We start from the raw sequence: 13,869 nt of genomic DNA on the forward strand, positions 1-13,869 counted from the left end.
AACGACGAGAAAAAAAAGAGGGCACAATACTTTGCAGAGTGGCTATCTTCTGTCAACTTCCTACAAGCTTTTTGAAAACGTCTGGACTGAGGAAAAATACAGTAAGATCAATCACACAATGTCATAGTGTAGGACAGGTTATATCGTTGTAACTAGAAGTAACCCAATGCCACTTATCAATTGTGTAGGCAGTTAAACACATGAAACCATGTCAGGTAGTGTACATTACAGGTGTGATCGAGTAAGAGTGGACTCAGGAGACAGGGTTGTGTCTTTCGTACACTTTATTGTCAACACTTGACAGAGGGAGGTACAGCAGGTGCATATCAGGGACAAGAAGCTGTTTACTTCTTGGTGGTCTCCTCCTCCTTTGACAGGGTCTTGATGATCTCCTCTTTCTTTGCTGCCAGGCGCTCCTCTCTGCGCTTACGGGCCTCCTTTGTCTTGGAACGACGGGCCTCAGCCTGGTCACTGTAGAGAGAAAAGTGGTCAAACAATGCTGTAACTTGTTTTTTGGTTGAACACAAATGTACATCTTAGCAGCTATAAACACTCCCATATAAATATCTGCTTTTAAGTGCTCATCAGCTCAGTTCCTTCTCCACTCTACAAAACATTTCGGCATAGACAAGTCTAAGGCAGATGGGAGTTGGTTTTAGACGTACCACAGAAGCTTCTTGCGGGCCTTGTCTGCCTTCAGCTTGTGGATGTGCTCCATGAGGATACGCTTGTTCTTGAACACATTACCCTTCACCTTAAGGTAGAGGCTGTGGTACCTGCGGGAAGGAAAGGGGCAAAACAAGAATAGTAAATCAATCTACAATACATGCTTTAAACAATTCAATAAATACAAAATGAATAATTTAGCAACTCATGAGCTACATTTGAATTTCCTTCCTAAATCAAATAGGAATTTGAACAAGGGTTAATCAGATAGCCAAGAGAAACATGACATCACAAATTTCAGCAAAGTTTGCGAAACCATTCTCAGGGAATCATCATTTTTTACCACTATAACTCTCGGTTGTTAGCCATTATAGCTAGCTAGTTCAGCCTAGGCTAGTAGAGTTAGCTAGTTCAACATAATCCATGTGTAACAGACATCCTTGAAATGGACCCAATAGGAGTTGCTATGCCTTGTGAATTCTTTATACTCAAGGGTGGATGTGGAGAACTTACATGTGCCTGTCAATCTTATGGGACTCCCTGTAACGACGGAGAAGACGACGCAGGATTCTCATGCGACGCATCCAGGACAGCTTCTCTGGCATACGGGCATTGGCTGTACCCTTTCTCTTACCTGGTAGGGTGGGCAGAGGAGAGGATGGTGTTAGGCCTGAGATAGTAATACTATACCCCAAAATTCTGTATCCTGTTTTCAATACAAAACAGTTAAGTAAATAAAATTACTACCTGATTGGCTTATCGCCATCACTAGTCGATATAGCTATGAGATGTAGGACAGCATTCACTCACCAATTCCTGTGTGCCTTCCCTTGCGACGTGCCAGCGTGTTCTTGCGGCAGCGGGCGCGAGAGTGCACCGTGACAGGCTTGCGGATGATAAGACCATCCTTTACCAGTTTACGGATCTGCTGGCCTGGGGGGGGCAGAAAATATGGGTTAGACAAGGCAGATGAATTTACAGCAACAAATCAATATTCAGTCACCTACTGTGTAGATTACGCACAAGCTACATTAACTACATCACACAATACCAAAATAACGTGCTAAAAGACAGATTGACTGAATCCTTACGTGAGTTGGCGTTAGCAATCTCATTGGTCTCGTTGGGGTCCAGCCATACCTTCTTCTTGCCACAGCGCAGGACGCTGGAGGCAAGCCTCTTTTGAAGCCTGAGCATGCTGGGTTAGAGATGAAGAGTTAGTTATCGCATTACACTTTGTTTAACGCATAAACTGTATGTTGCTAACAATATAACTTAAATGTGTGTAGTGTGACCATGGGTGAATCAGATAGCCAAGAGAAACGTGACATCAGATTTCAGCATAATTTGCGAAACCATTCTCAGAATCATCATATTAACCATTTATCCAATATAACTCCGGGTTGATTGTTAGCCATTATTGCTAAGTTAGTTCGATGCTGATGATTAACGTTACCTTGGTTGCAACTGGGCTAACGTAACTCGACGTTAGGATAGTAACATTATCGAACTAGTCGTGTAGCTAAATATCATCCACTATGTTACTGTTCTTAGAAAGCGACATATTTGACACAGAATTTTACAAGACACAAGTAACCAGTTTGCTAATATAAACGGGGAACATTAGTCAAAATCGTGAGACCAGTGTCCAGGTAGGTGTATGTAGCTAACATTACTACTATAGATGGCCAATGTGGTAGCCCACATTTGATAGCAGCGTAGCTAGCTAGCCTGTCTAATGGCAACTTTCAGATATGGAACATGGATATCGTTGATACTAACAATAAGGGAATCAGGATTTTTTTTTTTAAACGATCATAATCTATTCAGTTATGTTACAGCGGTTTAACTCGCATTTGTTTAACGTTAGGCCTGAATTTCTCGTCTTAGAATTATTGGTTGACAACATGGCATCCCTGGCTTGGTACATCGTGCGGCACATTTACACATGAAATGTAGGTTTTCCAAAATAAAATATGTCAAGGGACTTAGACGGTACGGTCGCGTAAACTTTAGGGGAACCTTAGTAAACGTTTAATGGGCAACTCATTTGTATTTCATTAAATATATGAGAATTTAGACTCACACAAAGTCTGTATGCTTACCTCATGGCTGCTATTGCAATAGAAAAAGGAAGGGTTACGAGACGGACAGGGCCCTACCATTAAAACTACAGGAGAATCCAAAATGAGATAATACACCAGTTATTTTGTGAAATAAACGAAATACAAATGATTTTTTTTCATGTTAAGAGTTAGTATTAAAATACTAATTGGTGTTAAAAAACTAAGTTAGAAAGAGCGATATTGTCTGAAATCATAAGATAAAGTGTATAGAAAATATGTTCTCCCCTTATCTGGGAATAATAGTATATTCCAAAGGTGGGGAGCGATTTCGCACGGCATTGTGGGTTGAATCAAGCAGAATGCAACTCACTACTCCGCCACAGGAGAGCAATGTTGAAGCCAGACAGCTGACACTGACAGACGGAAAGTTTCTGTAAGGCTACGTTTAGACAAGCAGCCCAATAATTCTATTGTTGGTCTTTTGACCAATCAGATCACCTCTGAAAAAGATATGTGAAAAGATCTGATGTTAAGCATTTACTTTTACTAAAGTATGGCAATTGAGTAATTGTCCCATCACTGTACTTAAGTACATTTAAACAAGATACTTTTGACTTATAGTCAAGTAGTATTTTACTAGCTGACTTTTACTTGAGTCGTTTTCTATTAAGGCATCTTTACGTTTACACAAGTATGACAATGGAGTACGTTTTACACAACTTTGAAGGAGACCCTAAAGTTGAAGCCAAGTTTGTGTGACATGCATGCATTGTGTGATTTCCTCCATTATTTATTTAACTAGGCAAGTTAGTTAAGAAAAAATTGTTATTTACAATTGAAGGCCTATTTTTTATAAATATAGGACAAAACACGCGTCACGATGAGACAACACTACATAAAGAGAGACCTAAGACAACAGCAAGCCAGCAACACATAACACAGCATGGTAGCAGCACAAAACATGGTACAAACATTATTGTGCACAGACAACAGCACAAAGGACAAGAAGGTAGAGACAACAATACATCACGCAAAGCACCCACAACTATTGAGTCTTTGAATGAAGAGATTGAGATAACTGTCCGGTTTGAGTGTTTGTTGCAGCTCGTTCCAGTCGCTAACTGCAGCGAACTGAAAAGAGGAGCGACACAGGGATGTGTGCTTTGGAGACCTTTAACAGAATGTGACTGGCAGAACGGGTGTTGTATGTGAAGGAGGAGGGCTGCAGTAGATATCTCAGATAGGGCTGAGTGAGGCCTAAGAGGGTTTTATAAATAACCATCAACCAGTGGGTTCTTGCGACGGGTATACAGAGATGACCAGTTTACAGAGGAGTATAGAGTGCAGTGATGTGTCCTATAAGGAGCATTGGTGGCAAATCTGATGGCCGAATGGTAAAGAACATCTAGCCGCTCGAGAGCACCCTTACCTGACGATCTCTAAATTATTTATCCGTTATATAGCAATTATCTCTGAACTGAAATAGATGGAGACCCGCACACTGTCGAGAAAAATAATACATCCAAAATTGAGGCTTAAATGCAAAATAATGATTTTTATTAGAACATCACGGTGCCGAACAAAAATCATGAATGGAATGTGAAAACAAAACAAACGTTTTGGCCTCAGGCCATCCTCAGTGTAAATCATCAGCAACATGCACACCTGGCTACTATTTCAAGGATAATTGCATATGATCAAGCAAGGCAGTACATCAGAAAATCAGTATAAAGCACAACAAGCATGATCTAGATTATATACAAAATGTACAAATGCGGACTGAGAAATATCATCAATTGTTGCTTTTACAAATACCATGTGAACATTTCCTCTGAATAAATAACACAGGATTTGAATAGAGTATGGAGCTAAAGAAACCACTAGATGGGGATATCGATCACCAATAAGAGGCAATATACCAGCTACAGAAAACACTTCAATATCAATTCTTAATTCATTAAATCAAATCAAATGTTATTTGTCACATGCAGTGACATTTTTAGCATGTAAATCTTGGTGGGGCAAAACAAAAAAACAGTGGATGCATGCCAGCAAAGCCACTACAAAACACAACACCAGACCTGCTGATGGCGCTGACAGAGATGGTTGCCTCGCTTCGAGTACTTAGGAAACTATGTATTATTTCTTACATTGTTACACATGTGTGTATAAAGTAGTTGTTGTGGAATTGATTACTTGTTAGATATTACTGCATTTCAAGCATTTCGCTACACTCGCATTAACATCTGCTAACCAGGTGAAATTAAGAGGGGTAAATAGACCAAATTATTAGGGTGAGGCACATGGGCTACTAACATGATGACTGCTAGCTAAGATTTCTAAAGTATGATGTTGACATGATCAGTCCAGTCAAAGCTGCTGTACATGTAATGTGATTTGACGTAATTTTATCTGTGGCCAATGACCTTGAGCCTTCTTGGATGGGCACTTCTAATCTAATTCTATGGCAGCTCCTAAGGGGCTAGAATTTTCTAGCTCTACCCTTAGACTTGGCGCTGATGAGTGACAGAACACTGAGCCAATCACGGTGCAATGCTCCGTATTTTCTGCTGGCTTGCCCCACCACCACAGAAAGCACTGAGCTAGGCTGAAACACCTGCATTTTAGAGCTGCTTTACTCAAGAAAACAAAAAAGAGACTGTTTGTATGCAGCTTTTTTAACTTAATGATATATTTTTTTACATTCTTTGCAAAATGATATATGACACGTATTAATACAAAAATAACATGCAAAACAGGCAAGCCCCCCCCCCCCCCCAAAAAAAAGATATATCATGAATGACGGATCGCCACTGGTCACATGCGTCAAATACAACAGGTGTAGTAAACCTTACCGTGAAATGCTTACTTACAAGCCCTTAACCAATGCAGTTTTAAGAAAATAGAGTTAAGAAAATATTGACTAAATAAACTAAAGTAAAAAATTTAAAAAGTAACACAATAAAATTATCAGGGCACGAGGCGAGACCCAAATGCAGACACAGGAGGCAGATGGTTGGAGTCTTAGACGTTTATTGATCCAAAAAGGGGTAGGCAAGAGAAATGGTCGTGGACAGGCAAAATGTCAAAACCAGTTCAGAGTCCAGGAGTGGCAGGCAGGCTCGAGGTCAAGGCAGGCAGAATGGTCAGGCAGGCGGGTACAGAGTCCAGAAACAGGCAAGGGTCAAAACTGGGAGGACTAGCAAAAAGAGAATAGAAAAGGCAGGAGCACGGAAAAAACACACTGGTTGACTTGGACATACAAGACGAACTGGCACAGAGAGATAGGAAACACAGGGATAAATACACTGGGGAAAACAAGCGCCACCTGGAGGGGGTGGAGACAATCACAAGGACAGGTGAAACAGATCAGGGTGTGACAAAAATAGCAATAATGAGGCTATATACAGGGGGTACCAGTACCGAGTCAATGTGCGGGGGTAGTCAAGGTAATTTGTACATGTAGGTAGGGGTAAAGTGACTATGCATAGATAATAAACAGCGAGTAGCAGCAGGGTAAAAACAAAGGGGGGGGGTTCAATGCAAATAGTCTGGGTTGCCATTTGATTAATTGTTCAATTCTTCAGCAGTCTTATGGCTTGGGGTAGAAACTATTGAGGAGCTTTTTGGACAAAGACTTGGCACTCCGGTACCACTTGCCGTGCAGTAGCAGAGAGAACAGTCTATGACTTGGGTTACTGGAGTCTTTGACCATTTTTTGGGCCTTCCTCTGACACCGCCTAGTAAATAGGTCCTGGATGGCAGGAAACTTAGCCCCAGTGATGTACTGGCTGTACGCACTAACCTTTGTAGCGCCTTACGGTCAGATGCAGAGCAGTTGCCATACCAACTGATGCAACCGGTCAGGATGCTCTCGATGGTGCAGCTGTATAACCTTTTGAGGATCTGGAGACCCCTGGCAAATATTTTCAGTCTCCTGAGGGGGAAAAGACGTTGTCGTGCCCACGACTTTCTTGGTGTGTTTCGACCATGATAGTTTGATGTGATGTGGACACCAAGGAACTTGAAACTCTCGACCCGCTCCACTACAGCCCCGTCGATATGAATGGGGGCGTGTTTGGCCCATCTTTTCCTGTAGTCCATGGTCATCTCCTTTGTCTTGCTCATGCTGAGGGAGAGGTTGTTGTCCTGGCACCACATTGCCAGGTCTCTGACCTCCTCCCTATAGACTGTCTCATAGTTGTCGGTGATCAGGCCTACTACCGTTGTGTCATCAGAAAACTTAATGACGGTGTTGGAGTCGTGCATGGCCACACGGTCGCGGGTGAACAGGGAGTACAGGAGGGGACTAAGCACGCACCCTTGAGAGGCCCCCATGTTGAGGATCAGTGTGGCGGATGTGTTGTTGCCTATCCTTACCACCTGGGGGCGGCCCATCAAGAAGTCCAGGATCCAGTTGCAGAGGGAGGTGTTAGTCCCAGGGTGATTAGCTTAGTTATGAGCTTCAAGGGGACTATGGTGTTGAACGCTCAGCTGTAGTCAGCATTCTCACATAGGTGTTCCTTTTGTCCAGGTGGGAAATGGCAGTGTGGAGTGCAATTGAGATTGTTTCATATGTGGATCTGTTGGGGTGGTATGCGAATTGGAGTGGGTCTAGGGTTTCCGGCATGATGGTGTTGATGTGAGCCATGACCAGCCTTTCAAAGCACTTCAATGCCAGATGGCTGGAGAGTTTTGAAATAGAACATCCACCTGCACTCTGTCTGGAAAAGACTAAGTTCAAGATTACCGCCCTACATTAATGTTTTTCCTGCTCTATAGCACAGAAGGACATGGAGGAGATGGGGTGACCGGACTGAAGCCATTTTCCCATAAAACTTCTACCTGCAACTAGCCTCTGCCACAAGCTTTCACCTTCAGGAGCGAAGCCATGGAGCTAACCTGCTTGCTTTGTTCATGTTCAAGTTGATCAAATCAAAATCAAATCAAATTGTATTAGTCACATGCGCTGACTACAACACCTTACAGTGAAATGCTTACTTACAAGCCCCTAACCAACAATGCAGTTTAAAAGATACGAATAAGAATAAGAAATAAAAGGAAAAATAGCAAGACTATATACAGGGGGTACCGGCACAGAGTCAATGTGCGGGGGCACCGGTTAGTCGAGGTAATATGTACATGTAGGTAGAGTTATTAAAGTGACTATGCATAGATAATAACAGAGAGTAGCAGCTGCGTAAAAGTGTGGGGGGGGGCAATGTTCAATGTTCAGTAGTCTTATGGTTTAGGGGTAGAAGCTGTTTAGAAGTCTCTTGGACCTAGACTTGGCGCTCTGGTACTGCTTGCCGTGCGGTAGCAGAGAGAACAGTCTATGACTAGCGTGGCTGGAGTCTTTGACAATTTTTAGGGCCTTAAACATAAATGCCCTCCAAGCTATTCAGGCTACCCAACAGCATAGAATGCAATTGACATCTCTCTTCTTGATGAGAAGGCATGCCAAATGGGTTACTGGAGTAATTTGCTTGACCAAAAAAATAACTGTATGACTTTAACACCTGCAGTGTCATCTGAATCAGGAATTGAATGGACAAACAGCTGGAGAGAAGGATCTCACCTGACTGCTAAGCCCTTCTGCAGCCCAATTGAATTAGTAAATTAAGCAATGAGGCACAAGGGGGTGTGGTATATGGCCAATATACCACGGTTAAGGACTGCTCTTACACACAACGCAATGCAGAGTACCTCGATACACCCAATAGCAGTGGTATATTGGCCATACACCACAAACCTCCAAGGTGCCCTATTGTTATTATAAACTGGTTACAAACGTAAAAATAAATGTTTTGTCATACCTGTGCTATATGGTCTCATATACCACGGCTTTCAGCCAATCAGCATTCAAGGCTCGAACCATCCAGTTTATAAAAGCACATAACCTACATGTACACACTGCCACTCAGAACACACACACCGCAGAACTGCACTGATAAAGGGACATTCCTTGCATGAGGACCTCACATAAATTCTTTACACTGGACAGAAGAAGGGGACGAAAACCAATCTACACTCAATACATACCTGTGTGTGTTTAAGATTCATGAAGCTCCCCCAATGACGACATATTGAAGAAGACTACTTATTCAGACAGGATTTCCCCCTGTCTATTTTATTTTTGTATTCGTTCTTGCTACTACTATTTTTATAAAAAAAAGGGACATTTTCATTAGGCTTTTAAAGACATATTAATGGGAAAATCGATTTCTAAAAATGTAATATATACTGAAGTGAAGTTGATAAATACACAAAAAGGATGGTGGTCAGATTCAGTAAGAACATAGTAAGAAGTTCTAGATTAACCTAGCTGGCCACAGTACCTTCAAGACTGTTGGAAAAGCATTCCAGGTGAAGCTGGTTGAGAGAATGCCAAGAGTGTGCCAAGCTGTCATCAAGGCAAAGGTTGGCTACTTTGAAGAATCTCAAATATAAAATATAAAACAATATAAAACACTTTTTTTGGTTACTACATGATTCCATATGTGTTATTTCATAGTTTTTATGTCTTCACTATTATTCTACATTGTAGAAAATAATAAAAATAAAGAAAAACCCTGGAATGAGTAGGTGTGTCCAAACTTTTGACTGGTACTGTATTTATGACCATTATAACAATGTAGTGCTCAGGAGACTAAAGTGCTGAAAGGGAACGTGTGGGGGAACTAAAATGGAATCTACCATTGATTCTAATGTCTCATGATTTTAATATAATGTTACCTTATCTGTATAACATTGGAATAAATGTACAGTATAATTATCATCATCAGGACTATATTGATGCTTTTCATGTTTCTCTGTATGCAGATGAAATGAGTGATTTGACAGATACAATTTAGATAAGAAAAAACAGTAAGCCAACAGGTTACATATCTTCGTTGATGTACCACTGCCAACAAGTGCCTACATGAAAAGAGGTGAGCATCTAAAAATGTGGATATCATCTGTGGACAGACCAGGTTGCAACCTAGCCTAATTGCCATACCCATTACCCAATCACAAAACATCCCTTCCGTGTTGGTCTCTCATTGATTGATCAGTGATGAGGGTGGGGCCTGGTCAATGGGGCGTGGACCTCTTCCGTTCGCATCTGGAATCTGGAGTTGAGCGCACGGTCCGAATTGTCTGCGCGAATAAACGGAGGGTGGCGAGCTAGGCGGCTGTAGACGACGCAGCTGTTGCTATTGTACTACACTTGGGAAGCACCCTCGGGGAAACAACGGCAAGTACTTCTCTTCGTTGACAATGACTATAGCGACATCATCATAAATATATGAATTAGAAAATAGAATTTAAAAAGTAAATCAATGGTACAGAAAAGTAGTATGTCCAGGACGCCTTCGACCTCAACCCAGGAGATCCAAATGGACATGTTTGATCAACATCCTCACACACAGGTAAGCAGTATAGGCTACAACTAAATTCTACCCGTGGAATCTCATCGTAGTTTTGATGAGCCAGTCCGCCTGTTACTTGAAGCTTGTGTTTAGACATTTTGACAGTCCACAGTTTCACTTGTCATAACAGGAACTATACAAGCAGGTGAACGATTTTTAAACCAGCTGCGAATAAGATTTCGTGGAGTAGGCTATAATTCCCAGAGCAAAAATGAGTAGGTCTAATAACCAGGGTAATAACCAAGTAATGCACGTATTCTTCATCTATTATAGTAAAAGCAGTGGTCTGGTCACAGAGGGCCACTAATATGGTAATTAACTGTGGCTGCCGTGTGTCCCTTTGTACGGATTTTCTTCTTCCGTTTCTCGTTACCAGCTGCTGCTGCTGTTCCACTTCCAAATAAAACCACAGGAATTATTGTCTATTTTTGGTTTGACCATTTGATGGTTCGCTTTCATTGTGTAGTAAATAAAATGCAATCATTTCACAAAGCTGCCTGCCTATTATTGTAGGCTAACGCTAAATGATGTTTGAGTAACGAACTCTGATGTCTTTTCTGCAATTAGCGCAATGTGCCACATGTTACTAGATTGATGAAGTCCCCAAGTGATGCAAGCCATGGACTGTGTGGACAGTGGACACAATTTTCTCTCTCATCCGTTTTGCCTTCATGCAGGAGTATGGACACCGAATTCTGTTTAAATGGCTTTATACTCATAGGTAGCCTATTGCATTGTTATTTCTTTGCTGACAGAAACTGCCATGGCATCAAAGTGTTGCAGATTAATGATTAGGATCACTAACAAACTCTTTCTGAAATGAGAGGGGATGAATGCCATACTCCCTTGGCAGACACATTTAATGGAATAAGATCACACATAACGATGGCATTTGTTAAAATGCCCTCCCTTATAGCCATTCCTATTCTGCCCTCCAAAAAACAGCATATTGGCTGTTGTTCTTTTAGAACTCTAAATGTTCAGAATGTTACTTTTTCTGTAGCTATAAATGGCATCCAGGAAGTTACAGTATATGATATCACTGGTTACATGGGCATGATTGGACACAAAATTGAATGAAGAGAAGAAAATAGGAGAATGACCAGAACAAACCCGCCCACACTAAGCTCCATCATTGTCTCTCCACGGAAACCACGACATCACAGAAAAACAACACATGCTGTATACAACCAGACACCTCAAGCCACGCCAAGTATGCTTCCTGCACGCCTCACTCTCCCACTCTTTCTCTCTCCATCTCTCCCTTGCCCATCATTCTTTCTATCTCTCCCTCACTCTCTCTCTCTCTCTGACTGGTTTTACCTGTCAGATTTCTATCCCTTGCGTGTTGGTGCTGTGCTGAGAGACAGATGGACCCCCCCCCCCCTCCTTGTGTCCTGTGGCGGGGAAGGGTTTGTGTGTGGCACTCGGATCAATTAGATAGAAAGTTCACGCAGACCTGCGGCGGGCTACGCCGGCATATTTAGAACTCAGCTGTGGAGTGACGACCAGGGGGACCACGCTTGTAGGATGCGTCCCAAATGGCACCGTATTCCCTACATAGTGTACCTATGTTGACTAATGCCCCGTGGGTCCTGGTCAAAAGCAGTGCGCTATATAGAGAAAATGGTGCCATTTCTAATATCCCGGAGGAAAGGCCCCCCCGGCCCCCCAGCAACACTGAATGGCAACAACCAACCCAAACAGAGATGGAAATATATGAGCAGGCGCCGGAGAATCCTGAACTGATCCAAATCAAGCCTGGCTACGATAACTCAGATTATAGATTGTGTTTGTTCTTCTGCGTGCAGCACCAGCGGAGGAGTGCTGTTGCTGTATGTTTGCCTGGAGAATGTTCGACTGTGCTCTGTTAAAGCTGGAAGCCAGAGACACACCGTCGGCTTGTCCTCGCATCCCTCCCCAGTTTACAGTTCCTGTCTAACAGAGCGGCGCTCGCGTCATACCCCCCTCTAATTAGTCACTTAGCCTTGAAGGTTGTTTACCAACAGGAAACCTCCCCTCCCTACTTTCCCGGTATGGCATTTCCCTAGCCTTTACTGTAGCCAGCCTCTCCTCGTGGCCAGCTCAGTAAACCCACCCCACGCCCCCCTCATTTCCTACAACTCAACTGCCAAGGATGCAGAGATCGCGTTGTGTTTTCTCTTTTCTTCACCCTCGGAGTATGATCTGTAGTGTGTAGACCACAGAGGATGCTGCCCATGTCCGGGCCAGCGTTGTAGCGGCTGTTGAAGGCACATTTTGTTTAAAGGTTGTCAGCACAGGCAGAGCCATACCCCTGGGGAGTACGGTGCTCCGGTTCAGTGATGATGAGAGGGGAGCTGGACTACAGCTGGACTGGACCTAGAGCTTGACTCAAACTCTCTAACAGCTGGTCCGTACCTCACATTGAGGAGTATTCCGATTAGAACTGTAGTAAAGTGTTGGTCTGTTAAAGTTGGTCATAGCTGTGGGCGCAGGTGTGTGCGTGCATGTATGCATGCCTGCCTGCGTGTGAGTGTGTGTGTGGAGGTGGTTGGGTTGGGTTGCAGGGAGCAGGTGTGCAGCGATAAACTGGACAGTGTATGCACAATGTGAGCATGATTTTGTACATGAAAGAGAACATGGCTCTGAGAGGTTGATAATGTTTTTGAATGCAGGAATATGCCCCATGTGGGTGTCTACTTTTGAACACTGCACATATTCATGCATACAGTGTGTGTGTGTGTGTGTGTGTGTGTGTGTGTGTGTGTGTGTGTGTGTGTGTGTGTGTGTGTGTGTGTGTGTGTGTGTGTGTGTCTGTATTGTATGTTCCTGTTTACTATTCTTGTGGCCTCCGCTCAGGCATCTGTACACACGCATCTGTACACACAAGAGCCCACCAGTCTTCCTGATTGCCAACAAATGCAATTAGCCGGCACGGCGTATCCATGGTGACGTGACCAGGGTGGGCTCTAATGCAATGGAGGGCCCTGCCCAAGCCGGATAGGCAATTTGCCAGGGATCAGCCAATCACATTACAGGGTCCCAACCTACATGAATAATGACACATAATGGAGGTTGAACATGAAGCTGAGCTAAGAGGGTGGAGTATACTGGTGCTGGGAGAAGATCAGGACGTGATGTCTCCTCTTAACTCCCATCTCTGGCAGCGCTCCATCTGTTCTGGTCATTGTCTTCTATGTCCCTGAAGCTCTCCTGATCATAGAGTTCCAGTATCATAAACAATTGAATTTTGTGGTCTTGAGATGAATTTACCCCTAGAACAAGGCTGGGAGGTTTCGTCATGTTTTCTCAACAGAACAGATGTTTTGTGAACAAAACTTTGTTCAAGTGTACTTTTTTTAAATTAAGACTTGCTTTGTGAAGCTTGCCCTAATGTCTCTTTTTGGTTTCTTGTCTTATCTTCCTTCCTTCTAGGCAAAGTATTCCAAGAGGAAGAGCCGCTTCAAGCGCTCCGATGGAAGCACCTCCTCTGACACCACCTCCAACAGCTTTGTCCGGCAGGTAAGACCCCCTTTTTCCCTTATGCTGTACCTATACTGTACCTTGTATTGTACTGCCTGATTCCTCTAGTGATCAGTTGAAGAGATTCATAGGTGAGAATAGCCCGATATGCTGCAGCACTGTTAGCGCCTTCTCATGTAAATAACCCAAACACATTTACATGGTCACTCGCACACAGCCGTCAAAGCTCTCTGCAGTTTTACTTACATTACAAGTTACTG

The 13,869-nt window shown here is 43.0% G+C and overlaps 1 protein-coding gene, 2 non-coding genes and 1 pseudogene across 3 annotated transcripts; 1 reads left to right on the top strand and 3 right to left on the bottom strand.

Moving 5' to 3' along the window:
- Positions 1-268: 268 nt before the first annotated feature.
- rl19 (60S ribosomal protein L19) lies at positions 269-2,803 on the bottom strand. The gene is made up of 6 exons (NM_001141581.2): positions 2,772-2,803; positions 1,758-1,864; positions 1,477-1,599; positions 1,180-1,300; positions 666-776; positions 269-471 (listed from the first exon to the last, which is right to left on the bottom strand). Exons 1-6 carry the CDS (start codon positions 2,774-2,776, stop codon positions 345-347), a joined length of 594 nt encoding a protein of 197 aa, NP_001135053.1. The 5' UTR covers positions 2,777-2,803; the 3' UTR covers positions 269-344.
- Positions 926-1,007, bottom strand: LOC123743615 (small nucleolar RNA SNORD53/SNORD92). The gene has a single exon (XR_006770471.1). It is a non-coding gene; the product is annotated as a small nucleolar RNA SNORD53/SNORD92 (small nucleolar RNA).
- On the bottom strand, positions 1,968-2,045 carry LOC123743614 (small nucleolar RNA SNORD53/SNORD92). Its single transcript, XR_006770470.1, has one exon. It is a non-coding gene; the product is annotated as a small nucleolar RNA SNORD53/SNORD92 (small nucleolar RNA).
- Positions 2,804-9,836: 7,033 nt separating the features above from the next.
- The window catches only part of LOC106607253 (voltage-dependent L-type calcium channel subunit beta-1-like), a 44,684-nt pseudogene continuing 40,651 nt past the window's right edge, over positions 9,837-13,869 (top strand).

The sequence above is a fragment of the Salmo salar genome, chromosome ssa06 (assembly GCF_905237065.1).
Source record: "Salmo salar chromosome ssa06, Ssal_v3.1, whole genome shotgun sequence".
NCBI classification, from domain to species: Eukaryota; Metazoa; Chordata; class Actinopteri; order Salmoniformes; family Salmonidae; genus Salmo; species Salmo salar.

Bases quoted from the DNA above. Each gene is read 5' to 3' on its own strand.
- rl19 (NM_001141581.2), bottom strand. The intron at 1,301-1,476 runs GTGAGTGAATGC...CCACCCTACCAG, and splicing joins GGGAAGGCACACAGGAATTG to GTAAGAGAAAGGGTACAGCC. The intron at 472-665 runs GTACGTCTAAAA...TTCTCTCTACAG, and splicing joins GCCCGCAAGAAGCTTCTGTG to TGACCAGGCTGAGGCCCGTC.